Source organism: Chroicocephalus ridibundus, chromosome 6 (genome assembly GCF_963924245.1).
Source record: "Chroicocephalus ridibundus chromosome 6, bChrRid1.1, whole genome shotgun sequence".
In the NCBI taxonomy this organism is placed as follows: Eukaryota; Metazoa; Chordata; class Aves; order Charadriiformes; family Laridae; genus Chroicocephalus; species Chroicocephalus ridibundus.
This window is the reverse complement of record NC_086289.1, coordinates 59,667,081-59,695,020: the sequence shown is the minus strand read 5'-3', so window position 1 is coordinate 59,695,020 and position 27,940 is coordinate 59,667,081. Positions and strand designations below refer to the sequence as shown.

At 55.9% G+C, this 27,940-nt stretch overlaps 1 protein-coding gene across 4 annotated transcripts; it reads left to right on the top strand.

Moving 5' to 3' along the window:
• The first annotated feature begins 403 nt into the window (after positions 1-403).
• Positions 404-27,698, top strand: IGF2BP2 (insulin like growth factor 2 mRNA binding protein 2). Of its 4 annotated transcripts, XM_063338095.1 has the most exons (18): positions 404-749; positions 1,319-1,379; positions 12,181-12,229; positions 12,599-12,650; positions 13,242-13,305; positions 15,817-15,889; positions 16,022-16,089; positions 20,044-20,178; positions 20,637-20,759; positions 21,027-21,162; positions 21,370-21,498; positions 22,421-22,444; positions 23,964-24,032; positions 24,205-24,321; positions 24,566-24,640; positions 24,917-25,048; positions 25,368-25,481; positions 26,070-27,698. In XM_063338095.1, exons 1-18 carry the CDS (start codon positions 560-562, stop codon positions 26,163-26,165), a joined length of 1,707 nt encoding a protein of 568 aa, XP_063194165.1. In that variant the 5' UTR covers positions 404-559; the 3' UTR covers positions 26,166-27,698. The 4 variants fall into 4 exon arrangements, with proteins under 4 accessions (XP_063194165.1, XP_063194163.1, XP_063194162.1 ...); XM_063338093.1 differs by having other exon boundaries at positions 15,817-16,089; positions 22,424-22,444; XM_063338092.1 differs by having other exon boundaries at positions 15,817-16,089.
• Positions 27,699-27,940: the final 242 nt, after the last annotated feature.

Here is a 27,940-nt window from a genome sequence, read left to right as displayed (position 1 = left end):
GGAAACTGGGGTGTGCTGGGCTGGCGGACAGAGGCGTTGGGGGGCGCAGGGAGAGCCACCCCCTTCCTCCCATGATGGGCTGAGACGGGGCTGGGAGCCCTCCGCGGGGCTCTGCGGGTCCCCGGGGGCCGCCGCTTCCCCCGGGGCTGTGCCCACCCGCCGCGCCCCCCGGCGAAGGGACCTGGCTCCGGTGTCCCCCTCCCCGTCCCCCCGAGGCGGGGGCATCCCGCCTTGTCCCCACGGCGGCGGGGCGGGGGGGGATCTCTGCGGCTCCACCTGCTCCCCAGCCCCGCCACCCGACGGGGCGGCCCCGGCCGTGCCGGGAGGCGGGAGGGGTGGGGGGGGAAGGCGGGCCGGGCTGGGCTGGGCTCGGCGCGGCGCGGCTCCGCCCGCTGCCCGCCGCCGTTACAGGCTCCTACCGGGGCCGGGACCTGGGGTTTGGGGACAGGGCGGGTGGCGCAGAGCCGTTACCCTCCCGTCCCCGCCGTCCCTTACCGGGGAGGAGCCGGGGGAGAGGGGAGGGAGGGACGGGAGGGTGGGGGGGGGTGGGGGTCTCCCCATGAAGCGCCGGAGGATGAACAAGCTGTACATCGGGAACCTCAGCCCCGCCGCCACCGCCGAGGACCTCAGGCAGCTTTTCGGGGAGAGGAAGCTGCCCCTGGCCGGCCAGGTCCTGCTCAAGTCCGGCTACGCCTTCGTGGATTACCCGGACCAAAATTGGGCCATCCGGGCCATCGAGACCCTCTCGGGTAAGCCAGGAGCCGACACCGCCCCCCCCCCCCCCCCCAAACCTCCGGCATCCCCCCCCCCCCCCCCCCACTCCTCCGGGGCTCCCCCATCCTCTGACCCCCCCCCTCCCCGGTCATCCCTGTCGCTCCGGTGTCCCGTGTCGCCCCCCCCCCCCCCCCCCCGCCCCGTTCCCTTCCCGGCGGCCGCCCCGGCTCTTTCCAACCCCGGCGATTTTTCGCTGATTTTTTTCTTCGATTTTATTAAGAGGCGAGCGGGCGGCGAGCCCCCCGACCCGCCGCTCCCCCGGCACCCGCTCCCCTTCGGGAACCATTTTACGAGGTGCCCGGTCCCAACTCCCCGGGGGAGCGGAGCAAAGGGCGGCCGAAGGGGCGGCTGGGGGCCGGCGGCGGCGGCGGCACAGGCAGGGGACCGGCAGGGCGGGGACCGGCAGGGGATGGCGGGGGGGTGTGTGTGGGGAGGGTGTGGGGGGGTGTGATGGAGGGTGGGGGGTGGTGGTACGGGGGGGCGGGGGGGTGGTCTGCTCCGGGGTGATGCTGACCCCCCCCCCGCCCCCCCGCTGTCTCCGCAGGGAAAGTGGAGCTGCACGGCAAAGTGATGGAGGTGGATTATTCCGTGCCCAAAAAGCTCAGGTAAACCCCCTCGCCATCACCCCCCCAACACACGCACACACCTCATCCCATCCAAAATGGGGGGGGGGGGGTGTACCGGGAACGGGATGGGAGGTGGGGGGGGGAATGAAGGCGGGAGCCCCACCGGGTTTTACTTTCGCTCCGGAAAGCGGGGGCGGGGGAAGGGAGCTCCCGGCCCACGCAGCGCTCCCACGGGCCGGCATCCACCCGGGGGGGGCCCTGTCTGTGTGTGTGTCCGTGTGTCCCGTCCCCCCCCCGCCCCCGCGGGGGCGAGTGGAAACCGGTTGCTTTTTGGAGGGAAAAAGCAAGAAAACCCTCCTTTTCCCCCACTTTCTCTGTGGGATTTACACCCAGGGAGGTGGCGCACAGCAGAATATATTGTTTTTAATCAGTAAGTCAGCAATTTGCTCTCCCCAAACTCCCCTTTGTGCGGCCAGAGGAGCCAGAAACTATATATTCTATATAGTTTTATATTATTATTATAGTTATGTATTGCGCGGAAGCGCGCCCTCTCGTTTTACTCAGGTGTCGGGGCGCGCTGAGGCCGGCCGGCCGGGACACGCTCGTGTCATAGAAAACCCAAGCCGGGACCGCGTTGCGTAGCTGCCTTCTCCTGAGATTCCCCCCCCCCCCCCCCAACAACAATGTATCGGGGTAAAAAAAGTCCGGTAAAAAACCCCGTCGGCTTGATCCTGCCGGCTAATTTGCGGCCGTTTGGTCCCGTGTTTGATGTTGGATTATTAATTTTGAAATTATAAATTAGGGGGCAAGGGGGGTGTGTGTGTGTATGGGGAGGGGGGGGGGAAATGCTGTTGTGTAATTGAGGCTCGGTGGGGGGAATGGCTCGTGCCCGGCATCACGTGTGCCGGAGCGGGATTTCTTCTTCGTCAGGGATCACACGCTTCTCTTACCTTAAAAACTCTTAAAAAAACAAGCCCCCAAAAATAATTTAAAAAATCCTAATTGTAATATTTCTAAGGCAAATCCCTGCAGCAGCCTCAGGCTGGGCCACCGGTGGCTTTTTCAGAGTGATGGAGCCAGAAATTGGGAGTTTGGGAAGATAGTATGGACCCGGGACTTGACCTTTACCATGTACGAAGGGGATGTAAACAAGGAATTAATCTTTACCTAAATTCTCCGTCGGGCTGGGGTGCTGCTGCTTTTCCTTCCGAGTTTGAAAAGGAGGGGGGGGCGGGGGAAAGACATTTTAAACAGCCCAGAAATAAATGCTGATTTATTTTGCATCGGTCTGTTTTCGGCCGGCTCCCAAGTTTTCTGTTCCGGCTCGGCTCCCAAGTTCCCTCAGATTATTGAGATCGAATTTAAGCCGATACCTGTTTTTCACAGCTAAAAAAAAATATATTCTGCTTTACGTTAATATATCCAATACCGAGGCATGCCTTTGCCTCGGTAGATTATAGATTTTATATTAATAATGTGATTTTTGGCAGGGAACAGAGCCTCACGTGGTCATGTTTTTATCCCCCCCCACCCCCCGCTTTAAATTTGTAGAAAATCCAGTTTTTGTAGTTGCGGTCGAGTCCCAGAGAGGCGCTGAGATTTCAGGGGGGTTTAATCGGGTAAAAAAACCCCAAAAAACAACACCCTGGTTATTTAAATGAATTTATGTTTTAATTGGGTTTGGGGAACCCGAGCCCCTCTTGGCTCCGGTCCCCCGGCGTTTCTGCGTCACGGGGCTGGGAACCCGGAGGTGCCGATGCCCGCGCCCGCGTTCACCTGCGCTGCCGGATTTTTTTTACAACAAATACAATTTACCGACGGATTTATACGCGTCTAAAGCGGGTTCGGTAAGAAAAGGGCTGGAAAACACCTCCGGCTTCTGGACGTAGGGCCGGGATTTCCTCGAGGTGCCGCCGGGAGCTGCTGGCAGGGGGTTGTTGGTGTTTCTCCGAAGGCAGGACTTCGGCGTGCGGGAGGTGGGAAGGAGCAGGAATCCTGCCCTTTCCCCCCCGCATCTGCCTCTCAGGAGTTAAAAATCAGCCCTTCTGCCGCCATGCACATGGTTTGGGCTCCTATAGGAAGGAGCCAACAGTGTCTCGATTGTTCCCCCCCCCACACCCCCCGCCCTTGTATATTCTGTATTGTGCCTTGGAGAAGTAAAGAAAAAAAAAATAAATCACCCTTTTTGCTTTTTTATCAGCGTTCGAAAATTGTAAGTTAATTTTTAAACTGATCTTTCAATTCGGCAGGAGCAGAGAATACTTCCCTTTGCTCAAAGCGGGGGCGATGCGATCCTGCTTCCAGAGGATTTTATATCCGGAGCAAAGCATCGCCACCCTGCCCCTTACAGAGAGGTTGTACCTCTCTGAAACCTTGGAAAATCCCGTTAATGGGGAAGAAAGGCATAAAAAGAAAAATATTAGGATGGCTTGTGAAGTACGGGAAGTAAAACCCGACCACCCCCTTAGTGACTTTTATAGAAGGACTGGGTAAAAAATGATGAGTTTAATGAGTAGCGAAGCCCCATTTAATGTCTTCAAACCAGGGAAATGTGCAGGTTCCCCGTCGCGAAGATGCCTTTTAATTTCTGCGTCTGCCGTTAACTTTCAGCGATGAGGAAGAAAAGCACGAGGGACCTGTGACCGGCGCAGAGGGGGAGGCTGGAAATCTCCCTGATATTAAAAATCATAATTTTTGCTCTTTTAATGAATGGCAGAACTTGGGCGGTTTTGCCCCAGGCAGCGGTGGCTGGAGGGGTAGCGATGAGCAGCTTTGCTGGGGGGGTGATTTTATGGGATTTTCAGGATTTTCTCCTGTTTCAAAAGGAATTATCCTTAAATCAGTTTCCTCTCTTGAGCATCGGTGCGATTCTCGTTTGCGTGTATTTGGGCTTTATTTATTTATTCTTCCCCACCCCCTTGTTTTTGCTGGGGATGTTAAGGCTTGGAATAAATGCCCTTTGGTCTCCCCATGGGCAGCCCATCGTTTCTTTCCTTATTCTTAATTGCTTGTCATCGATGAGATGCTTAATTAGGGGAGAGGAAATCCGCGTGCGAACCAGTTGCTTCGCCAGGAAAAACCACCAGCACCTATTCGCCTGAAAAATAACGCTCCGGGAAAAAAAAAAATTACTCCCCTGGCATTCCCATTCTAATATCTCTTTAGCTTCAAAAATATCTCTAATTTTTAAAAAAATGAGAGAAACCTAAAGAGGCAGAAGAGGTTTTTTCCTCCGGCCGTGGCACGGGGAGGGTTTGCTTCGCTTCGCCAAGAGAGTGAAACTTGCTGGAGATTTTCTCCTGCGTGGAATCTGTTGGGTTACACTGGATTTCAGACGGAATTCAGGGCTGCTCCCAGGTCTGGGCCGGCTTTTAAATATCCATATTTAATATCTTTTATGTCTATGCAAATTAATAATGTATCCTTTAGGATTTAAAGTATTTAGTATCTTCTATGTATATATAAATAAAATATACTATAAGATACTTTATACTTCTACTAGATATATAAAAGGTACTTTTAAATATATATATTTACATATACTTAAAACTATACTTTATGTATATATTTATATGTATTTATACGTATTTTTATATATACACACGCATAAATATGACATTGCTGGTTGCAATATATTTATTTATTTATATGTATTTTTTTTATACATATATACACACACACATACACAGAAATATGACATTGCTGGTCGCAATATATATATTTATATGTATTTTATATACGCACATATGCAGAAATACGACATTGCCAGGGCGATGCTGGTGGCACCAGCCATGGGGAAACCCCCTCCTGCTGCTCGCTGGCTGCGCCCCAGCTTTCCCATTGGTCTTGGGTGCTGTTCCCTATGGAACTGACCAGGAGAAACCCCTTGGAGACGATCCTTTCCCAGTCGGACTCCGGCGCTTGTTATGGCTGGGTGTGACGCCGTCGCTCGTTGTATTTCCTCTGCTTTCAGGTGTGGGTGAACTGGGAGCTGGTGGCATCTGAGGGGTTTAATTTTCCTTTAGCTGCCCGGCGCTTGGTTCTTTGACACCCGCCAGGATGCAGGGATGCAGGGATGGGAGCGGGGCGGCATCGGGAATAGGAGTGCGGAGACATCGGGGATGCAGGGATGGGAGCGGGGTGGCATCGGGGCTAGGAGTGCGGTGGCATCGGGGATGCAGGGATGGGAGCGGGGTGACATCAAGACATGGGACAGGACATGGAGGATGCAGGGCGGTGACCGAGGCCATTAATTACCTTTTATTTTTGTCGTTTTACGGTTCCTCCGGCGGCGTGAAGTTGCCCTCCTGCCCCGTTGGGCACGGCTCTGGTGCCCGCCCTGCGCCAGCGCTCCCCGGGGGCAGGCGGGTGCCGGGGCTGGGGGGACAGCGGGTGCTTTGGGTGGCAGAGGAGGGGAGCGCAGGGCGGCCGCGGCAGGGCTGGCAGCGTGCCAGGCTTGGCTTTCCCCTTCATCCCCATGATAAATGGGGCTGCGGGGGCTGCTTTCCCCCCCTTTCCTCCCCCTCCCTTCCCCCCTCCTTTTTCTCCACCTCCCCCCTCTTTTTGTTCCCCCCTTTTCTATTTTTTATTCCCCCCCTTTTCTATTTTTTATTCACCCCTTTTTTATTCCCCCCTTTTTCATCCCTCCCCTTTTTTATTCCTGCCTTTATATTCCCTGCCCCTTTATTTCCCCCCTCTTTTATTTCTGCCTTCTCTTTATTCCCCCCTCTTTATTTTTTGCCCCCTCTTTATTTCCCCCCTCTTTTCTACCTTCTTTTATTTCCCCCCATTTTTATTCCCTCCCTTCACCCCTTTTTTTTCTCCCTCTTTTTTTTTTTTCCCCCCACCTTTCCCCCCTCCCCCTTTTCTCCCCCCCGCCTTAATCTTGGCAAGCTGTGACAGATGGGAGGTTATTTCCCATTCACCCCCCCAGTTAATACACCCCCAGCTGGCGGGGCTGGATCCATCACGTGCCGCCCTCGCCGCCCCCCCCCCGCCCCGGCTCCATCCCTGGGCAGGTTGTTCGTCCTGCGGAAGAGGACAGGGCTTTAACGATGAACGGATTTTAATTCCTTAAGAGCGTCAAGGCAAAGCCCCCGGGCTGGGAGGGGAACTGGAGCAGGCGCATCCGCGATGCTCTTGGCAACTGGTTGAAACTGGGGCAGCTCTTTAATGCTTATCCAGCCCGGCGCTGACGGAGCCGTTGCTCATTAAGATCCGCTGCAGGATTGGGTTGGGTGAGAGCAAAACTTGTTGAGGATGACCCCAATAGACCGAAAAAAAATAAAAATATATATATATAATAATTGAGAGAGGCAAACCCAACAGATGCTTTCTTCCCTGCCTGGTTAGGGGAGCGCGCCCGACTCCGGCTCCGAGCTGCTGAGTCTGGAAAATTCAGGTGGGACTGAGTTTTTGGTCCCCGCCTGCTGATGAACATCATTTCTTGGAGATATTTTCTTGCCTGGGACAAATATTTCATAAAGCAGGCAGGGCCGCCGGGGAGACGGTTGGTTTCCAGCGTGTTTGCTCTCTGGTTTTTTCCTCCAGTTCTCTTTAAAACTGGTTTTCATTTAAATAGGAGTTGCCGCACAGTGTTTTCTCTGCCCTCGGCACCAGTCCAAGGTGGAAGGTGATAAAATCCCTTTATGGCTTTATTACAGTAAGATATTACAAAGCTTGAATAGAAAAAAAAAATCTTCATTTTTTAGGACAAAGAGCAGTGAAGCCATCCCACCCTCTTGTAAGGCTTATATTTAAGCCAGCTCGGTGAAATCCAGTTTCTGGTTCACTCATGGGATGGGAGGTGGAGATGAAGCCCCTCTGGAGTAGGAGACCAGGGGATGGTGGGTGGTCCATGGAGGTGAAGCCCCTCTGGAGCAGGAGACCAGGGGATGGTGGGTGGTCCATGGAGGTGAAGCCCCTCTGGAGCAGGAGACCAGGGGGTGGTGAGTTGTCCATGGAGGTGAAGCCCCTCCGGAGCAGGAGACGAGGGGGTGGTGGGGATGGTGGGTTGTCCATGGAGGTGAAGTTCTTCTGGAGCAGGAGACCAGGGGGTGGTGGGTGGTCCATGGAGGTGAAGCCCCTCTGGAGTCGGAGACCAGGGGATGGTGGGCAGCCCATGGAGGTGAAGCCCCTCCGGAGCAGAAGACGAGGGGGTGGTGGGGATGATCTGTGGTCCACAGAGGTGAAGCTCTTCTGGAGCAGGAGACCAGGGGGTGGTGGAGACGGTGGGTGGTCCATGGAGCTACACTCCGATGGGCAGGGGATGGATGGGCAGACACGGGGAGGGATCGTGGAGGTTGGGCAGGGGGTTTCGCGGCTGATTTTCATTTCACAGCTTTGTCTCATCTTCATTCTTCTGCCTCTGTGTCCCTGGATTTCGGAGGTGGCGGTTATCCGTTATTTCCCTGGGAGCTCTGGGAAGGGTAGCCACAAAGCCGTGTGAGTGGTGCTGCTGACCTGGGCTGCTGGAAGTGGGAGACGTGTGCAAAAAGCACCCCAATCCACCTGATTCTGGGGAATAAACTGCAGGTTTTAAGGCATCTTCTGTTTTATTGCTTGATGTCAAGAAGTACAGCTGTCCAGCACGTGCCATGTGAAGCTCGTGTTTGTGGACATCAGCCGGTGATGCTGGTGGGACGCAGGTGGCCGTGGGTTTTCCGTCCCCTTTCCTTGCACAATTGCGGCGTCGACTTCGCAATTTCAGTCTAACGGATGTGTGAAATACAGCCCAGCTCCCTCATGGATTATTTCATGAAGCCGGTTTACGGCCTTGCTTCGAGCCGGCCCTTCATCCTGCACGTGATGCTGGCCGGCACGTGGTACCCACAACCCAGCTCTGGGATGGAGGAGATGTTTCCTCCTCAAGCTGGGATAGCTGCTAGCACGCAGGGCGGGTTTTTGGTTGAATTTAGCAGGGCAAAAAAAACAGGTGAACTGGTTTCTTTAGCAGTTGAGGCCGATGCTCGGTTGCCACCAGGCATTTGGTCCTGGGTTGGGCACTGAGGCGGCTGGTGAGCACATGCAGGTGAGGAAGAGCAGGAGGATGATGCAGAAGGACATCTCGGGGGCAGCTCCTTACGGCTGGGCCATTTGCACCACATAATTAAGTATTTTTCCACAAACACCGTGCCCCTAGTTGCTGGTTATTATGATTATTTTTTATTTTTTTTTTTAAATTCTTGCCAGCCTGGGGCAAAACAGGTTGGCTGAAACATGGCCGCTGCCTTCGTCACGAGCTCCTGGGCCGCGGGTTGTGTGCGTGCGCTGAAACCACTCCCCCATCTCCCAGCGGGGAAAATGAAAATAAATGGGTTTTCTGCCCCAAAGTCCTCCCCGGAGGGGTGGTGTTGGAGGAGGCTGGCCTTGAGCTCTGCTGCCCTGGGAATAACCACATCCAGGGACCGCGGGTGGTCCTTGCCCCAGCCCTGGGAATAACGCGTCCATCTATCGTGGCCCTGGGTGGACATCCACCACTCTGTCAGCGATGACCGCGCACGGTCCAGCACCGTTTCAACCGGGTGGGGAATTACGAGAGCTATAAAAAATATACCTGGTTGGAATAATAACCTTATTTTAAATGCTGAGTGGTGACAATGAGCTGCTGGGAGACCTGCCAGGTGGTGGGGGTGAAGCCTTGAGCCCCGTTTGGGTGTCTTTGGATGCTCTGCATCAGCTCAGGTGGACCTCAGCAGCGTGAATCTGCTGTAGTGTCCCACTGAGGATGGGGGTTACATGGCTGTGGTCCTTCTCTTTGGGTGTTTCGGGAGATGGGCGAGTGGCACGGAACAGTGAGGCAGCACCTGGGGGGACTGGGGCTGCCCTGGCATCTCCCTGGGCAGAGGTGTAGGGAAGGTGATGCCGCGGTGCAAGTCGGTTCAAGGCAGAGGCTTTTCTGGGGTTGATCCTGATGCCGTTCAGGACTTCACTTGGATGCACTGCGTGGAAGGACTGGTACCACCAGCCTAACCTCCTCGAGGGAGGTCATCCTCCCCCTCTGCTCTGCCTTGGTGGGGCCGCATCTGGAGCACCGTGTCCAGTTCTGGGCTCCCTGGTTCAAGAAGGACAGGGAACTGCTGGAGAGGGGACAGCAAAGGGCTACCAAGATGCTGAGGGGACTGGAACACCTCTCTTATGAAGAAAGGCTGAAGGATGTGGGTCTTTTCAGTCTGGAAAAAAGATGACTGAGGAGGGATCTTACCAATGCTTATAAATACTGAAAGGGTGGGTGTCAGGAGGATGGGGCCATGCTCTTTTCAGTGGTGCCCAGGGACAGGACAAGAGGTAACGGGCGCAAACTTGACATAGGAAGTTCCACCTAAACATGAGGAGGAGCTTCTTTCCTTTGAGGGTGGCAGAGCCCTGGCACAGGCTGCCCAGAGAGGTGGTGGAGTCTCCATCTCTGGAGACATTCCAAACTCGGCTGGACGCGTTCCTGTGCAACCTGCTCTGGGTGAACCTGCTCTGGCAGGGGGTTGGACTGGATGATCTCCAGAGGTCCCTTCCAGCCCCCACCATTCTGTGATTCTGTGAAAATGCCCCATGTCCCCTGGGCTGCTAGGCTTCGGTGATGGGGCAAGCTGAGCCAAATGAACCCCAGAAGGAGGGTGGCTTCTCCATGGTCCAGCCTGAAGCGTCCGTGGGCACCAGTGGTTCCCAGGATGGAGAAGGAGGATGGTTGTAGCGATGCATTGGCTTGCACCTGAGTGGTGGCATCTTGGGATAAGGCAGGTGAAGGTGCCACCCGTTCTGTTTTGGGGCTGGAAGGTGGTGGAAATAACCAGGCAGCATGTCCAGTGCTCTCCACCAGCGGGGAGAGGCCAGTCCTGGGCTTGGGTTAGGCTTTCAGAGCGGAGAAGGGCTTTTCCCCATAAAGCTGTCATGGTTTGAGACTCGTTGGCACTTGGGCTGGGGTTTCCTTGGGCAAACTGGCCTCGCAGCGTGCCGCTGGTCGGCTTGGGAGCAGGATGCATCTCTTGGAGCAGCCAGGAGTGGTCCCCCTGGGAGCTGAGCAACCTCCTGGGATTTGACCCAGGCACCTTAAAGTAGGCTCTCTGGGAGATGTTGGTGGGGTTTAAAATTAAACATGTCCCGTTTTCTGGAGTGGTCTCTGAAGAGGTTCCTGGCTATGGATTTTGTTTTGCCCTCACAGCTCACATCTCAAGGAACATCCTTTCCCTGCCATCCCTTTCTCGCATGGAGCCTGTGTTTTATCTGCGGCGTGTGGGGCGGACACCCCAGATTGCTGCACATATTCGCCAGGATCCAGGTGTTGCTCATGCTGCACCCCAAATCCATGTTTCACAAGGCAGATGGTTGTCCAGCACAAGGTTCTGGTTGTCCTGTGCAGGAGCAGGGTAGGCGGAGTGTGCTGCTGCTGTAGGGACAGAAGGATCACGTCTGGAGCACACCAACCTCCAGCGCTGCCGTGCACGGCTCTCCCCAGCCCTGGCTGCTTTGGGTCTGCATGGACCAGCCTTTCCTCCGCTTCATGCTGTGCCCCACGTTCCCTCCCTGCTCCCAGTGTCTGGCCCCGAACTACCTTAGAAGCTCTTTATTGGCCAAAATTGTTTGTGGGCTGCAGAGGTTCAGGGTGCGCATGGGCGATGAGCAGCTTGGGCCAAAGTTTGAAGGTCTCTTTTTCCAGCTGTTGAAGACCTCTGGTGGAATCGGGGTGGTGGGTGTTGATGGCTTGCAGGTGAGCAGAGCTTCTCCTGCTTCCTCCTGCAGGGCTCATCCTGCAGGATTTGTCCCAAAACCCCTGCGTGTTGCCGGCTGTCTGCTGGGGCTGCTGCTGGTTGCTTGCATGTCCCCATGTAGCGTTCAGGCTGGTGGTACCAGTCCTTCCAAGCGTCCTTCTTGAGCTCATCCCAAGGAAGGGCAAAGCTTCGCAAAGCCAGCTTCCCGCTGCTGATTGACTCCCAAAACCCGGCTCTGTGCGTGGGGTGGCTCAGTTGGAAAACTTATTTCTGATGTTGGGAGAGGTGGTCCTGCTCTGCTCTGCTCAGAGCATCAGAGCTGGACCAGGTGAGAACACAGGACACTGCTTTGGTCGGAGGTGATTGACTATAAGCGGGATGATGAACGCTGGTCTGGGTGAACAAGGGATGAGTTCGTGGCTTGGCTGGATCCTCCATGGACTCAAGTGTCTCAAAGTTCCCTGCTGCCCAAGCGTGTCTTCTTGCAGCCAGGCTGGGGAGGTGTTGGGTGGTCGATACCTCTTGGGAAGCCTTTGCAATGCTTCCTGTGCATCCATGCCCCGAGCCTGCATCGCGGTGAGGTTGAGAGTGCCACCATGTGAGGTTGGGAGTGCAACCACAGCCAGGTTGGGAGTGCTGTCATGTGAGCTTGTGCAACCAGACAAGATTGGCTGTGTTGGCCATCTCCAAGGGATGTGTATTTAGGTTTCCCCACGGAAAACAGCCCCACGTTGCTGGGAAGTGGTGGACATCAGCAGGACACACCTTTGGAGAGCTGTGGTGGGTCTGGGGGCATCCCCCTGTCGCACCGCAGATGGCCAGCCCAGGGCAGTGTGGTCAGGGGTGTGCGTGCGTGCACCTCAGCCGTGCCTGTGCGGACGTGACTCTGCAGAGGCTCATTTCAGGAGGTTTCCTTGGAAACCCAGCAGCCAGTGTGAGGAGGGAGCGTTCCCGAGACAGCTTCGACCCCGGTGGGAGGTGACCGGGGCAAGGCTGGGAGGAATGGCTTTCTCCGGGGCTGACCTGCTCCAGGTCAGCATGGGGAAGCGGGATGCTTTGGCAAGCCCTCACCACCTGCCCTCTGATTCCCGGAAAGCCTTTTTGCCTGCAGACCCTAACCCAGGGCTTTGTCTTTTCAGGAGCAGGAAGATCCAGATCCGAAACATCCCCCCCCACCTGCAGTGGGAGGTAAGAAGTGGACAATCCTAAAATTAATCTCCTCCTCCTCCTTCATCAGTCATGCAAAGCAGCACGAGCTGTGCTGCTGGAGCTCATGGTCTCCATATGGGCCACCCTTTACCTTCCCAGTAACCCCAGGAGGGAGGTAGAGCGTGTACTGGGCTCCATCTCCTGCCTGCTGGTGGGTCCAGAGCTGTGGGCAGCTTTGAGCAGTGGGGCATCATTGGGATAATGGGATGCAGGTGGGTGACGGCATTTAAGCAGTTGGGTGACGCTGGCTCTTTGGAGGGTGTCTGTGGGTGAAGAAGGCTCTTCCCCTGCCTGGCCGACAGCATCTCCTGCCTCACTCACCTGCCCTCTTTGCTGCTCTGTCCCCAGGTGCTGGATGGCCTGTTAGCTCAGTATGGGACAGTGGAGAACGTAGAGCAAGGTAAGATGGTCCAGCGTGGTGGTCCCCATCTGTGCAAAAGCCCCAGTGCCGCTCCCCAGCTCCGCCAACACCGGAGAAAACCCAATGGGGTGAAACCTGGTTTTGGCAGTCATTGTTGCTGGGCTAAAATGTTTTTTCCTGAGGACACAAGCCCTGCTGGCAGAGGTGGGACCACCCATCCGGTGGTGGGATGGCATGGGCCATCAGTCGTCCATCCCCAGGGCTTCTCTTGGTCGCTGGCAAATTGAAAAACCAATTGTCCCTGCAAGCAAAAACAAGCCAAGTGTTGTTTGGGGTCTGCTGGTGGATCGGTAATGTCCGGCCACGCGTCCTCCTTGGTGGGAGTGGCAGGATCGGTCCTTGGCACCTTCTGGTCCTTTGCCAGCCCAGCCCCATCCTTGTGCTGGGGGAAAATCCAGCGGTGCACAAGCTCGCACTCTGTGCGGTGGCTGGGGCCGTACCCCATGGGACAGGCATTACCCTCCCACTGTTGCACCTGCATCCCTGCTCCGGAGCGTACTGGGGGGGGGCGGGAGCAGCAGCGACATCTCCCCGGCTCCTCTAACGCTCCTTCTCTTGCTTTTCCCCCAGTCAACACAGACACAGAAACAGCTGTTGTCAACGTAACATATGCAAGTAAAGAAGAAGCAAAAGTGTAAGTGGGTTTTATTTCATTTTGTCCATATTTTCACACCACCTGAACTTTTTCCGAGGAATCCCAGGTATTTTCTGCCGGGCATTTTTCCAGGCTGCTTCTTGTCTTCTTCCTAAGCCTCCTTGGGTTGTTTCTAAGCTCTTAAGAGTGTAACCTTCAAGTGCCTTAAGGGCTGTTTGTGTATCTTCTTGAGACACAGCAGGCAGATGTTGGTTTTATCTTGAGCTGTGTCACATCCCGTGTCCTCTGCCAGCAGCCAGCTCCACCTTCTCCTCTTCACCGCACCGCTGGGTGATCTCCTGCCTTCTCCCCTCACATGGGAGATAGGGTTTCTCGTGGTGCGCCATCATACATGCACAGGCACCACTGGACCACCTTGGGTCTGTCAGCCATGTGGTTGTCCCCTCTTCCTCTGTGCCTTCTCCTCTTGTCTCCAAGGGGCTCCCGGATGTGGCATGTTGCAGTTCCCTTTGGACACTGTCCTTCCTACAGGGTCTCCTGCTGAGTCACAGCGGGCTTGTCTGCCGGCAGAAAGGCGCTCTAGAAAGCTGATGGTCACGTCAGATAAGCAGTTCCTCAAGGAGTCGTCTTCCCAGGTTGGAAGTCCAGACCTAAACTGGGAATGCACTGGATTAATCACCAGTCTGACCACCCAGTCAGAGCTGCTGAAGAGGTGGAATATGGTGAAGGAGGTGGGAGAGATGGTGAAGAAATGCTTTGATGATGGGAGACGTAAGGACTCCCTGCCATTTGGGGAAAGTTCAAGTTGGAGACCAAAATATTCTAAGCTGTCACCTCCTGCTTCCTGGAGCCCGGAGAAACTGGCTGATGAACTTCTAAAAGGCTTTTGAAAAGTTCTTCTACCATGGACAAGAGGGAGGGCCTTTGGATGAGTGGGGGTGAGAGTGGTCCATGGCTGGGTCCTGTAGGGGAGGGAGGGCAGCAGAGGGTCAATCACCAGGGCGTTGGCCGCCCATCAAGACCAACTTTTAAAGGCCGGAAGAACCTGTTGAGGCCGTGCATCAGTGCAGTAGGGCTGTGTGAAGACGTCCTTAAAGATTTATCATAGCCAGCAGAGGGGAAAAAAAAACCAAACCCAAATTAGAGGTTAATTAAGGAATGCAGGGACTATTTCAAGCAAAATGCTTTGTTAGAGGTAGAGACTTCAGCCCCGTGCTAGAGACCAGCCTTAAGTTAGCTACGAGTAAGCAGTGAGCACATCTCAGACTTAGTGGCCAGGGTATTTTTGATATGACCAAGAGCCAGGCAGACGCCATGCAAGGAAGAGCCATTTCCAGAGTCCGTTTGCCGATGGACATTCCAGCAACTTCCCATCTGAGTTGACCACCACAAGGTTGGACTTGTGAGGGCAACGATGGGGAGAACAATCTGCTAGTTCAGGAGGCCAGAGAACAGCCCACCTTGCTCCAGTTGGGGTGGCCACGCCGGGCGTGTGGTCCAGCCTCGGCTGGCCAGAGGAAGGTGGTTGCCAGAAGGTGAAGGGAAGGTGCTGTGGACCACACATTAACAAGGTGTGAGTTGCCATGTCTTAGGATGCCTGGCGGGAAAGGAAGATGAAGAGTCTCGCCAACACAGCAGTGCTTGACACTTTGGGGTAAGAGTCTTCAGGATTAGCGAAGACGCTGTGATTGGTCACATATCCAGCCAGACTGATGCCAGTTTTCGGTGGTGCTCAGCAACTTGATGCAGAAGCGACTGATGGAATGAAAGGCCAGGATGGTTTGTGGGTATGTGTGTTTGGCTTAGAGGAGGTTGTGATAGGAACAGGTGAAGTGAAGACCTTGGCAGAGAAGTCAGGCTGAGGGGCACTGTGCTGATTTTGGAAAGGGACGGCGAAGCTGCAGAAGTCATTGTTGGATGTGATGTTCAGCCTGGCAAGGCCTGCCTATACACAGCCAAAGTGAGATGTGGTAGGAAGACGACAGAAGTATAGCTGAAGCCATCACTGCTCGCAGAAGTCATCGCAAACTCCGGTATGGCTGAGCATCACCTCACCGAGGAAGAACTTGTGGGGATGAAGAGTCCTGGTGGTGTACCCCCGAGCTGGAAGGGGAGTTGGGGTTCCCAGTAGAGGGGCACCACATGCCATGTTCTTCTCCTTGGAGTGGCAGCTCTTGCTCGGAGTCCCTCTGTCACCTTTTCCATATCCAAAAAGCCCACGAGAGTGTTTCCACGCTGCGTGATAGGTTCTGGCCAGCACTTTCCCTGGGTGAAGTGTCAGATCACCAGGCTGGCATCTCACCTCTGCTGGGGGAACAAGCCGTGTGCCAGTCCTGCCAGTGCCCCCCATGTGGGTCAGGACCACGCTAACGGGCTTGTTCTGCACAGGGAAAGTTGGGGTCTCTGGTTTTCCATGGCTGCCTCCTCCAGACTGGGGAGGGAGGAAGATGCAGGGTTGGGGAAGGACCGTAGTCTACAAGGGCAAGTTCTGGAGGTGTCCCCATCCCTGGACCATCCCCTCACCACCCCCCACCTCTCCCTGCCTTGCAGAGCAATTGAGAAGCTGAGCGGCCACCAGTTTGAGAACTATTCCTTCAAGATTTCCTACATCCCGGATGAAGAGGTGAGCTCCCCTCCGCCCCCCCAGCGATCCCGCCGCGGGGGCCACTCTTCCAGGGAGCGGGGCTCCTCCCCGGGGGGCTCCTCGCAGCCCAAACAGCTCGATTTCCCACTGCGGATGCTGGTGCCCACGCAGTTTGTTGGTGCGATCATAGGAAAGGAGGGCTTGACCATAAAGAACCTTACTAAGCAAACCCAGTCCAAGTAAGTACCTTGAATGGTTTTGTTTCCTTCCGTAGGGTGCTGTAGGTCCCCGGCGTGGGTCCTCCATGCACTCGGGGCTTTTGAGTGCTGGCCAGTGCTGTTTTCTTGGGGTGCAGCCTTCATGGGATGGTGGCAAAGCCCATGTCCTAAACCATTCCTGCTGGCCAGGGTGGTCTGGGTGCGGCAGGAGGGGGATGCACACTCAAAAGGGTCAGAAATGGGTTTCTAAAGCCTAATCATGAGAACAGTTGGGGGTGAGGCTTTAGGGAAAAAAATGGCAAGTTTGGGGCTAAAATGCTGAAGGGGGATCCCAGGTACAGCGGTCGGCACCCATGCGGTCTTTGCCCTCGGGATTTGCTCATCCCGCGGTGCCCTGTACGGGCCGGAGCTGTTGTAGGGGGAAAGGGGGCACCGTGGGAGCGCCTTGAGAAGGATGGGCTTTTCATAACTGTTCAAAGCCTTTCTTTGCAGTCTAATGTTTTTATTTTTGAAGAAAGCAAAAAAAAAAAAAAAAAGGAGGGGGGAGGGGACTGTCTTGCCAAAGTTTTCCATGTTTCTCTTGTCAATGTTCACATTGATTTCACCTCTGATTTTCTGCATGGTTTTCCTGCATGGTTTGTTCCTGCCCAGATTTGTTTGTGTTTAACCCAAAGCTGTCTTCTCCCATGCTCATCATCCTGAACCCGGTGGTCCCACAGGACGTAGGACTCCTGTACCAGAACATCCTCCAGGGCGTCCTAGTTCTCAGAGAAGCTTTTAGAGGCAAATTATTTGGTAATAGCGCATCTGCTTGAGCAGGAGGTAGGAAGATGCGCTGCTCTGCAGCCGAGCGAGCTGAACCCCGGCATCGGGTTTACAGGAAGAGGTTTGTACGGAAAGGGGGCAGACGTGTAGGGAGAGGAGCTCCTTGAGCCCGGCTAGCCCTAGAGGGTGGCCACCTAGTAGCCATGAGCTGGTCCCGGTTGGCAGCAAGCCCTTCTTCTCCAGGTGAGTCCCCTGGCGTGATGAGCAGCAGGTGTAGCCGTATCCTTGCCACTCAAGACTGGAAGGTTGCCCTTTGCAAGCCTTGTGCCTGGTGAGGAAGGTGAGGGGCACTGGCTGTCGGTTTCTCCTGACCATGAGGCCAAACACTGCTGCCTGGGGCAGTTTCTGCTGCCAAGCCGTCCCTCCTCATGGGTTGGCTCCCCATTCCTGCCCCAAAAACCTGGTGCCGTGGAGGAAGGCCATGCTCCACGCTTTCACCTCTCCTGACCTGCCTGAGGAGGCCATGTGCCATGGTGGGCCACCACCTCAGCTCCAGACTTGGGCAAGGGGGGGGCCTCATGTGTCCAGCCCGGGCAGTTGCAAGAGACTGTTTGGGGTGTCAGCCCACAGCTCTGTGCCTGCCCAGGTCTCCCTCACACACCAGCGTGCAGATCCTGGTGACAAGGGTGCTGATGACATCCTGTTGCCCGGCCCCTGCTCCTACACAGAACAAGGTTGGGTCCTGGATTCCTCTGGTCACGTAGGACTTCACCCCTGTCTCCGTGTACAGTGATGGCTGGAGATGCTCTTGAGCTCCAGGGGACAAAACTGTCCCCAGGTTGAGCCGTCTTCTTCCTTGGCTGAGAAGGAGCCCAGACCAAGAGCCCACCCCACCAGAGGACTTTCCACGATGATTGCAGCCCTTGTAGTTTGATGAGGAGAGAAGACCATCGCTACCAAGCATCCAGGCGGCCAGGATAACCCTACGTGCACATTGTATCGTCCACCTGGAGAGGGCTGTCCCTCATGGCCACCACTCTCTGAAGCCTTCCCAGCCCCTGTAAGGTGCCTGAGGTCCCAGGCAGCCAGGGTGAAGGTGTTGAGGGTCCCCTTCTTCATCCTCCTGTTGGACTGGAGCTGTGCAGCAGCAGCACTGGGACATGCTGGAAAGTCCAGAGCCCTCCTCCACCCTCCAGCTCTTCGGGGCAGGACTTGCCTGAATGCAGCAGCCCCTTCCTGGCACCCCATCTTCTCTCTGCAAATTGAGCTCCTTCCTGCACATCCAGGTTTGGGATGGGTTGGAGGTCAGCCAGAAACCTGGCCCGTGTCCCTCTCCTTGGCATGTCCAGGGCACTTGTCACTTGGGTGCATCCATCCAGCCCGTCTGTGTCTCTTGGCCCCTGTTTGGTACAAAGGCGCAGCTCTGTGCCCCGTCTCTACCTCGACTGCTCATGGGTTCAAGACGCTGCCAAATCCACCCCATCCATGGGGTTTGGGGTGGCTGTGGATTCCCCATCGGTTCAGTCAGCGTCAGCCCAGCGTCATGTTGTGGCACCACTCTGGAGCATGGGCCTGTCATTGCCTCTTGTGGCACATCGTGATGTGTTTGCCATCTCCCCGGTGGAGGGTGTGACAGTGGGTGTCCCTGTGGCTGCTGGGCGCTGCCTTTGAAGGAACACATCCTCCACGTCATCCTGCTGGAGCTTCACAACTGGGAGCGCCTTAGAGGGTGTCACATGCGAGTGACAGCATGCAACTGGGTCACTGTGTGACATAACCTGGCGGTGCTCTTGTCTCTAGCACCTCTTTGCCCAGTCCAGGCAGGACCAGTCTCCTGCCTGAGCTGCTCTGACTGAAGCTGTAGGAGATCTGGAGAGATGTAGCCTGCAAAGGGGATCAAACTCTTGTCTTCATTCCCTCTTCAACCCTGGGTTCCCTTTCGAGGCTGGTGGTGTTAGGTTCTTCCCTTATCTCAGGGAAGGCTCACCCAGCTCCTCATCCTCTACCTGTAGATGAAATGTCCTTGTTCCTACACGCTGGTTCATGAACTCCTGGAAGAGTTGACCTGTGCAAACCCACCGTGACCCTGCAACATCCAAATGTGGTGCTAGCTACAGGTGACTGCACCACAACCCTTGGCCATGCATGCACAGCAGCATCCATGAATGATCCCAGTCAGGATGGGGACCTCTTTCAAAAACATAGACATGGCTGAAGGGCAGCGTGTTGGAGCTGAGCGCTGGTGGCATTCACTGGGTGGCTGAGCGGTCACTACAGCACCTTCCTCAGAAGATCTGACCCAGCCCAGCTCTGGCTGCGGCAGTGACAGGGACCCTGAGGTGGTGGCCGATGGCAGGATGGCTGCACGGCATCATCCTCCAGTGGGAAGAGTGCACAGACTCACATGGAGAAGATGGAAAGGTTGATGTTCTTGAAGACGCGTGGTTGACACGGGAGTCTGCTACCCTGCTTTCCTCTCTCCCTCTCTCTCAGGGCCTTTGCCAGGTATGGTTGAGTGGTGAGGAGCGAGCTGGAGGCATGTGCCTCCTCCCTGCCATGAGCTGAGGGGAGGACCAGAGGAGCTAGAGCACGGTCCCTGCCGGTGTGCAAGGGAGAGCTTTCTGGTCTCCCATGGAAGGGCGTGAGTAAAAGCGCTGTTGTTGACGCATACCTCCGTGTTGTGACAGCGCTGCCTACGGGTAAGTTGTCTCTCTGTCCTGAAGGACACGCAATGATTGTGGCAGCCGCTGGTCACTGGACAGCCTCGGGTGTTGTGCAGAGAGAGGTTGAGGTTGGAAGGGACCTCCGGAGACCTCTAATCTGGTCTCCTGCTCCAAGCAGGACTGGTGTCAAAGACGATAGACTGGGTTGCTCAGGGCTTTGTCCAGTTGAGGAGGTGTTCTCCCCACTCTTGATGCATCATTTGACGTTGACTGACATCCCTCAGCTCCTAGGCAGACCTCAGGTTATGAAGGCGAACGTAGCTCAAATCTGATCTAAAGCAACCGAAGTGAAACGCTGCCTGGGCTTGCATGAGACCAGGTGATGGTAGATGTACATCAGTGAGACCCAGGTTCACCCCAAAGCTTGAGCAGGTGTTGAAATGAGCTTTTCTGTGAATAGCGAGCTCAGCTCCTGAGCTCTTGAAAGCCTTTGTGTGACACCAGACGCATCTCAGGGGGCTTTTCTCTGCTGGTTGTTTCACTGTAGGGTTGACATCCATCGGAAGGAGAACGCTGGCGCCGCCGAAAAGCCCATCACCATCCATGCCACGCCAGAGGGGTGCTCCGAAGCGTGTCGCATGATCCTTGATATCATGCAGAAGGAGGCTGATGAAACTAAATCGTAAGTGTCCTTGGCTTGGCAAAACAGGCAGGTTTGGAGAAAGGGAGGTAAGCTCAGCCATCAGAGGAGTTTTTCTCCACTTCTGTCACCTCCCACCCCCTGCCAGAACTGCTGGCATTTGAAGTTTCAGGACAGAGTCATAGGTCAGTTAATAACTTACCACTTAAGAACTTCTCCATGATGTGGTTGACAGTGTTGTAGAGACCAGAAGCTCAGGTGGGTACAAAGAGCACGTAGGCAAACTTGGAGAACAAAATCTCGTGAAATATAGATGTGTCATTGGGCTTGGGAAGTTCTTGACTTCCCATTCCCCTGAAGCTGAGGAGATACATTCCCTCCCTGAGGAGGGAAATGGTGGTGGTTCTTCTGCTCCTTCCACCACATCGTTAGTGCCTGTTGCTGAAAGTTGGTTTACTGGCCAGATGGACCATTAGATTTAATTTTTTAATCCATTTCAGAACAGAAGAGATTCCCTTGAAAATCCTAGCACACAACAGTCTGGTGGGGAGGCTGATTGGCAAGGAGGGCCGCAACCTCAAGAAGATTGAGCAGGACACGGGCACGAAGATCACCATCTCCCCGTAAGTCCTGGTGAACACCAAGCCATCCCCCTCCATCCAACACGGTACGGGCAGCACTGGAGCCAGAAAATAGAGCAGTTGCGTCCTCCCATACATGGTCCCTATCCTGGGTGGATGTTCTGCATTCCAGGTGGACGCTGGCATTGGGCAGGGAGAGGGCCCGTGGTTTTACATGGTCTCGGGGAGGAACCCTCATCTGAGTTTCCCTTTTTTTTTTTTGACTTGGAAGAAAACGTAACTGTGTCTCTGGTTTTATCCATGGGCTAGTTTGCAGGATTTAACCATTTATAACCCCGAGCGGACCATCACAGTAAAGGGCAGCACAGAGGCGTGCTCCAATGCCGAAGTGGAGATCATGAAGAAGTTGCGAGAGGCCTACGAGAATGACGTCGTGGCCATCAATGTAAGCTCCCAGCCCTCCCACCTGGGACACCCCTGCTTCAAAGCCACTGCTGAGGTGGCCAGAAGAAAACTTGAGCGGGGGGAGGGGGGGGTGTTGATCTGTTATGGCAAGGATTGGCCCTCACCCATCACGTCCACACTATGTGGTGAGAACGCCAGAAACCCAACTCTGTCTTTTACACGTTTCTCCATGTCTTTGCTTTCCCAGCAACAAGCCAACCTGATCCCTGGACTGAACCTCAGTGCTTTGGGCATCTTCTCGACGGGACTGTCCATGCTCCCATCCACCCCAGGGGCCAGAGGGGCTGCGGCAGCCGCCCCGTACCACCCGTTTGCAGTAAGTGCATGAGATTTTGAGGTGTGGGGGGCGTGTTCTTGAAGGCAGAGTGGTCTCTAGACTCTCCTGCTGTAGCTCTTGGGTTTGGGTGGACACCATAGCTATAGGAGCCATCTCATGGGGAGCCTTGAACAGGAACTCTGAGTGTTGGCCATTTAGGGAAGATGCTCATCACAGCAGCGAAGTGGAGAAAACAGTGAATGACCGTGGCTTGTCCCTCCTTGGATTTAGCACCCTGGGAAGATCAGCTGCATCCCCATGTTGTGCTGAGCTCAGTTTCACATGTGGTTAGGGACTAGCTGTGTCCCAAGGGTGCTGCTCTCTGCAGGTGGCTTTGGACAGCCTGTGCCAATGCCAGCACGGAAAAACCACATAGATGGTCTTCAGTCCTGAGCCCAAACCCACCACCGGGTTGTGGTGTTGTGGACGCGGTTGTGCCCCCGTGGGTCTGGTTGTGGTGGCCACATGATCGCATCACCGCAGGGTGTGGGGAGCGTGATGTGAAAGGGGACGAGCTGCGTGCCCCATGCAGCCATCATCCTCGGTCCCTGCCCTGGCACCTGAAGGGTTACGCCTGCTGGGAGCTGATCCTCACCTGGTTCCGCAGGCGGTTTTTCTCTTTCTCGGGGTGCTGTGGCTGCTGCGACCTGGGGCAAAGCAAGCCTGGGAAGCTGCTTCAAAAACCACTGAGGTTGCAACGCAGGCAGGGACAGTCCAGCACTGGGAAGACAGGTCGGCCAAAGTGCCGGTGGAGAAGGTCCATCCCCAACCCGCTAGCACCTGCAGAGCACCCTTGGGATGGCGGGGCTCTGCGGTCTCTCTCCATTAGTCTCTAAATACATCTGCTGCGATGCTTTGGCCGCACGGCGACGGGCGCGCGGGTTGATTTACTTGTGCTGTTTTCTTTTCCTGGCGACGCCAGCAGCAGAGCGGTCGGAGGAGAACGGTGAGTGCCAGGCTGGCGCTGCGGGGTGGCGGGGGTGGGGGGGCCGCGGATGAGTGTGATGTGCGCGGTGGCCCCCGCAGGGCACCGAGAGGGTCGGTCTGTCTGTCTGTGCACCTCCAAGGGGAGGATGAGCTGCCTGCCTCGGCCGCCCCGAGCAAGCGCAGCCTTGGGGAAACGTCTGCTTGAGATTTTGTTGGTGCGATGGAGAGGAGCTGGGCAAACCAAAAGGAGCGTTTGAGGTGGGCTCCTTCACACCAAAGCTTTGTGGGGCCTTTTTCAAGCCACCCTGGTGAGGCCAAGAGCAGCGATCGCCTCTGCCGTCATTTTTTATGGCAAAACAAGAAGCAGACCAAAAAAAAAAGAACTAATAGGATACCAGCTTGGCTCTGTGGCAGCTCCTTCCCCCCAAATGCTTTGTGTTTCACACCTCAGAGCGGACATTTGTGACCGTGCCCTCAGCAGGACCTGGGGCCGTTGGCTATAGCTTCAACTCTGGAGCTCAGAGACCTGGCAAGGATGGAGGACGAGGAAGGAACCTCATGGTGAACTGGGGGAACTGGGGAGGGGCAGTGCCCACCCCGGCCTCAAGGGCTGGTTGAGCAGGAGAGGACATGTTGGTGTAGGAGACGTGGAGCAACCCATGGCCAGAAGCAGAGGGTGGACACGGGGAGCATTTTGTGCTTCTGCTTGGTGTGAGGAGGAGGAGCACAAAACCTCAGTGCAGGAGGTTCAAGTAGAGGGCTGGGAGCGAGAGTGGCACCTGCCGTGGGCAGGGGAGCTGGGTCTGCTCCCCCTCCACCTGAGAAATGGTGGTTTGCAGGTGGCATCTGGTTGTACTTGTTGGAATCCAGAGCAGGAGAGAGTTGTGTCTACTGCCGAGAGAAGTGTCCAATGTATTTGGGACACGGAAGAGTTGAAGAGGGGTTGGGTTGGGTTGAGTTGGGTTGGGGTGCTGGCGCGCACCCCTTGCTTGTGGCTGCTTTCACCCCGTCTCCAGCCCAGGTCCTGGGGGAACATCTTCTTCAGCCTTGGCTTTTTCTTCTCTTGGAACTAGAGAAGGGAACTGGTGATGGAAATTGGAGCCAAACCAGACGTTTTGCTCAGTTCCCACCAAACCCCCACCTTCTCTGCAGGGGACCGCCGGTGGTTACAGCGTGGTTTTGGCTTTCCAGGGTTGCGGCTGCTCTGAAAGGCTGGAGGGGCCGGTTTTCCGCTGTCAGGACACGGATTGTAAAATGGCAGCAGGAAGGGACTGGGGGCAGCTGGGAGCCCCCATCCACCTCCCAGCCCTGTTGTGCTGTGCTGCAGGCGCAGGATCGGGGCTGCAGCTCACCCTGAAGCACCTTCAGGTGCTGCTGTGCTCTCTGGAGCCGGGGGGGCGTCAGGGGCTGGAGGGTTGTCCCCGTGTCCTTGCCAGGCTCATGCTGGTGGCGCGCTGCTCCGCGTCGGGCTGGGGGTGGCCGGGAAGGGGCTGGCAGGTTGGGGCTGTCACTGACCCTCATTTTCTCTCCCACCGTAGAGCTCCTCAGCGTATCTCTCGGGTCTGTACGGAGCCCCCCCAGCCGGCACCTTCCCCCATCAGCACCCCGTAAGTGCCTGGCACCGCTCTCCACGAGATCTTCGCTCGGGCACCTCAGGAGGGTGGACACGGGGCCGGGGTGGGCGGCCGCTGCCCTGCGATGCCGACAAGGGGACAGCCACCCTCCTTGTCCCTTGTCCGGCTGGTCCCCTGACCCTCTCACTCTTCCCTGCCCTCACAGCTGCCGGAGCAGGAGGTTGTGAACCTGTTCATCCCGACGCAGGCGGTGGGGGCCATCATCGGGAAGAAGGGGCAGCACATCAAGCAGCTGGCGCGGTTTGCAGGTGCCTCCATCAAGGTGAGCAGGGCGCTGCGGGGCCGGTCCTGCGCTTCGTGCCTCGGTTTCCCCTTCCTACTGCTGAGAGCGGCCAACGGGGGTCCTCAGGGAGGGGTTTTTCTCCCCAAATTAGTCCTACAAAACCTTGGTTATCACCCCTGCATTCATGGGGGGATGCCCCTGCATGGGGGGGCCGTGCCATTTCGGCAAGGTCTTGCCAAAGCGGGGCCGGAATTAATGCTCCTTCTCCCCCATCCCTCCGCAGATCGCCCCGGCAGAAGGTCCCGACGCCAGCGAGCGGATGGTCATCATCACAGGGCCACCCGAGGCTCAGTTCAAGGTGCGCTGGGCACGGTCTGGGGCTGTGGTTTTGGGGGCGGGGGGCGATGCCAAGGGACAAGCCGAGAGCGTCCCTTTGGTTGCCACTGCGCTGCCAGCCTGGGTTTGGCTCCCTGAGTGCCCGGGCAGCCCTTTGCTCGGTGGTGCCGTGGCTTTGTGGCTTTGATGCTGCCGGCCATCGGCACATCATCGCCCTCGGGGCTGGGACTGGGGGGGCACTGCCAGGACGGCCGCCCGCCCGCCCACTGGTTTTACGTCCCTTCCGTCTCCTCCCCAGGCCCAGGGGCGAATATTTGGGAAGCTGAAAGAGGAAAACTTCTTTAACCCGAAAGAAGAAGTGAAGCTTGAAGCCCACATCAAGGTGCCTTCCTTCGCCGCTGGCCGCGTGATAGGCAAAGGTGGCAAGACGGTAGGTGGGGGGTGCAGGGGTGCCCCTTCCCCGCCCCCCCCCCCCCCCCCCAGGGCTGCGGAACTGGGCATCACCCACCACCCCTGGCCACCCCGGGGGGGCAAAGCCCGGGGGCTGGGTGGTCGCAGCAATGTCTCGACCCCCAACCCCCATGTCCTGATGGTGGTTCTCGTTGGGTGGTGACCGTCCCCGGCGGGGGGGGGACAGGGTGTAACCCTCAGGAGCCAGGTGCTGGCTCGGAGCCGGGGTGACACCGGCAGCGATGGATTTTGGCTCTTCCCCAGCAAACCCCACCCGGGGGCTCTCTCGTTTGCTCCAGGTGAACGAATTGCAAAACTTAACGAGTGCAGAAGTCATAGTGCCACGAGACCAAACCCCGGACGAGAACGAGGAGGTCATCGTTAAAATCATTGGGCATTTCTTTGCCAGTCAGGTAAGGGTTGGCCGTGGCTTTGCCGACATTCCCGTCCGGTTTCATCCACCGAGGAAAGCCGCTGGGGTGATGGGCAGCCCCGAGCCCTGAGCATCCACTCTCTGACGGTTCCTGTGCCCCCAGGATGCGCTAAGGTTGTTCCGGCAGCTCTCCCTTGCTGTGCTTGCGCTGAAATTAAAGATTGGCTTGATCTAGCGAAAATAAATGTCTTGGAGGCCGTGTGCGGTGGCACCTGGGGATGAATCGGCTCCTCCCTGGGCTCAGCGCCGGGAGGGAGCTCCTGGGTACCACAGCCTTGGCTCCCGACTGCTGCAGCGGGATGGCGGCACCCCAAAACTCAGGCTCCCGAAGTGCGATGGAGGAAGCACAAGTTCAAACCCCACGCGGAGTTCAGTCGCCTTTAGCCCAGCCTTAATTACGCCTGCGCCGAGCCGCGTGCGCGTCCCGTAGTTAAACCTGGGAGGGCGTTGAGCGGCGAGATGCTCAGCTGTGGCTCGGGGCCGGGGGGGAAATCCTCAGGCTGCCCGCGGTGCCCACCCTGACCCCTGTTTTTTTCCTTCCCCCGCCCCCCCCGCCTCTCCCTTCAAGACTGCACAGCGCAAGATCAGGGAAATCGTCCAGCAGGTGAAGCAGCAGGAGCAGAAACACGCTCAGGGAGCCCCGGCCTCGCAGCCCAGCAAGTGAGGCTCCCGCCGTGCCGGCCAGCACCGCCCGATGAATGTAACCCCGCCGCCGGACTCCCCCCCCGCCACCCCCCCCAGCAGGTCAGGGGAGCAAACCAAAGACCCCCCCCCACCCCGCCGTCCCGAGCCCCCCTCCCCGCGGCCCGGGGTGCTGGGAGGCTGCGCAGCCCAGGGGTACGGGGAGGGGGGGGCTCTCTCTCTCCATCCCACAGCCTCCCCCTTAACTCCGTCGCCTCCCGACGCTATCCCTTTAGTTGGACTAACATAGGCAGAGAGAGAGAATTTGTTGTTGTTTGCAGTTTGGTTTTTGTTTTTTGTTTTTTTTTTTTTTTTAAATTTTCTTTTTAATTTCCTAAAAGCCACCCGTTTCACCCAGGCACGGCCGGAGGAGCTCCCCCCAGCGTTGGGGCCGGGGGGGGGGGGGCGGGGGGGGGGAACGGACACGGACGTTCAGCGCACAGGGCGGCGCTCATCAATTTTAATTTTATTTTTTTTTTTAGAATTAATATATCGATAACGAAACTAACGCCGATTTTTAAGTTTTGTAAGAACGTTTTGTTTTGGGGTTTTTGTTTGTTTTTTTTTTTTAATTCTTTTTTAATTTCAGAGGGGTCGGGGGGGGGGAACGTTTGTGGGTTTTTTTAGCAAAAGCCGGCTTTTCTAGACGTTTAAGGAAAGGAGCTAGTCCATTGGTTCTCTAATGCACAGTAGAGCAGAGCTGTAGGATTGCCAGCAGGGGAAAAGAAAAATAATAATTAAAAGAGTGTTAAAAAAGCGATTTCTTAAGGGCTTTGAGAAGAGCAGTGCCTGTATGAGCCAACAGAAGGGATACCGTCTCCTAAAAGAGGAATCTCTCCTTCACACGCCCTTTCCTCTTTGCTTCACAGAGTCCAAAAGTGGGGTTTGCATCTGTTCTGTCCCCCCTGTCCCTTCGTCGTGTCCCCCCCCCCCGTCACCACGCCACGCAGCCGCGCTCGGCACCCAAAGCCCCGGAAAACCACAGGCAGCCCCAGCCCTGCCGGCTTTGGGCAGGGAAGATCCCCGTTGTAGGGAGAGGAGGGGAAAAGGGGCTGGGGGTGGGGCTGGGGGGGGACAGATTTACAAGAGCTTGTCGGCCCAGGGCTGGAAAAAAAACCAACAAGCACCATTTTTATTTTTTTAAAAAAAATTCAAAAAAAAAACCCAAAACCCCACCAACCCCACCTGACACACGCAGACACACACACACAAAAACTACCTCAGGTTTTCGTACCTCAGCACCTTGCGCTTGTGTTTCCCTTCTAGAGATTTTGTATGCCTTGTAAAACTGATAGTTGGAGCATTTTTTTATTTTTTTAATAAAAAAAAAAAACAACGAGTTGGAAAACGATCTCGACCAAGTGCGAGGCGGGAGAAGGAAACCATCCCACGTGTCCCAGAGCTCTTCCGTAGTCTCCTTCTGCTAGCTGAGAGCCAGTGGCCATGCCTTCGGAGAAAGCTTGAGAAATGTTTAAAAAGAAAAAAAAAAAAAAAAGGAAAAAAAAAAAAAAAACAACCCCAAAGATTAAAAAAAATAAAAGTAAAAAGGAGAAAAAAAATAAAAAAAACCCAACCACCCAAGGAAAGCGGTGAAAGCCGAGGGGCAAGAGGCGGGCCGGGAGGTGCCGGGGTGAGGTGCCGGTGCCAGCGCCGGAGCCGCGGGCTGCGACACCAAGTTTTTGTCCTCTACTGCGAAGTGTTCTGTGAAAAAAAAAAAAAAAAAAAAAAAAACAACCACCTGACAAAACGACAAAAAAA

Excerpts from the sequence above, each read along its gene's own strand:
- IGF2BP2 (XM_063338092.1), top strand. The coding sequence starts at position 560 with ATGAAGCGCCGGAGGATGAACAAGCTGTACATCGGGAACCTCAGCCCC. Across the intron at positions 1,380-12,180 it reads TCCGTGCCCAAAAAGCTCAG|GAGCAGGAAGATCCAGATCC; the intron begins GTAAACCCCCTC and ends TTGTCTTTTCAG. Across the intron at positions 24,322-24,565 it reads TTGCAGGTGCCTCCATCAAG|ATCGCCCCGGCAGAAGGTCC; the intron begins GTGAGCAGGGCG and ends ATCCCTCCGCAG.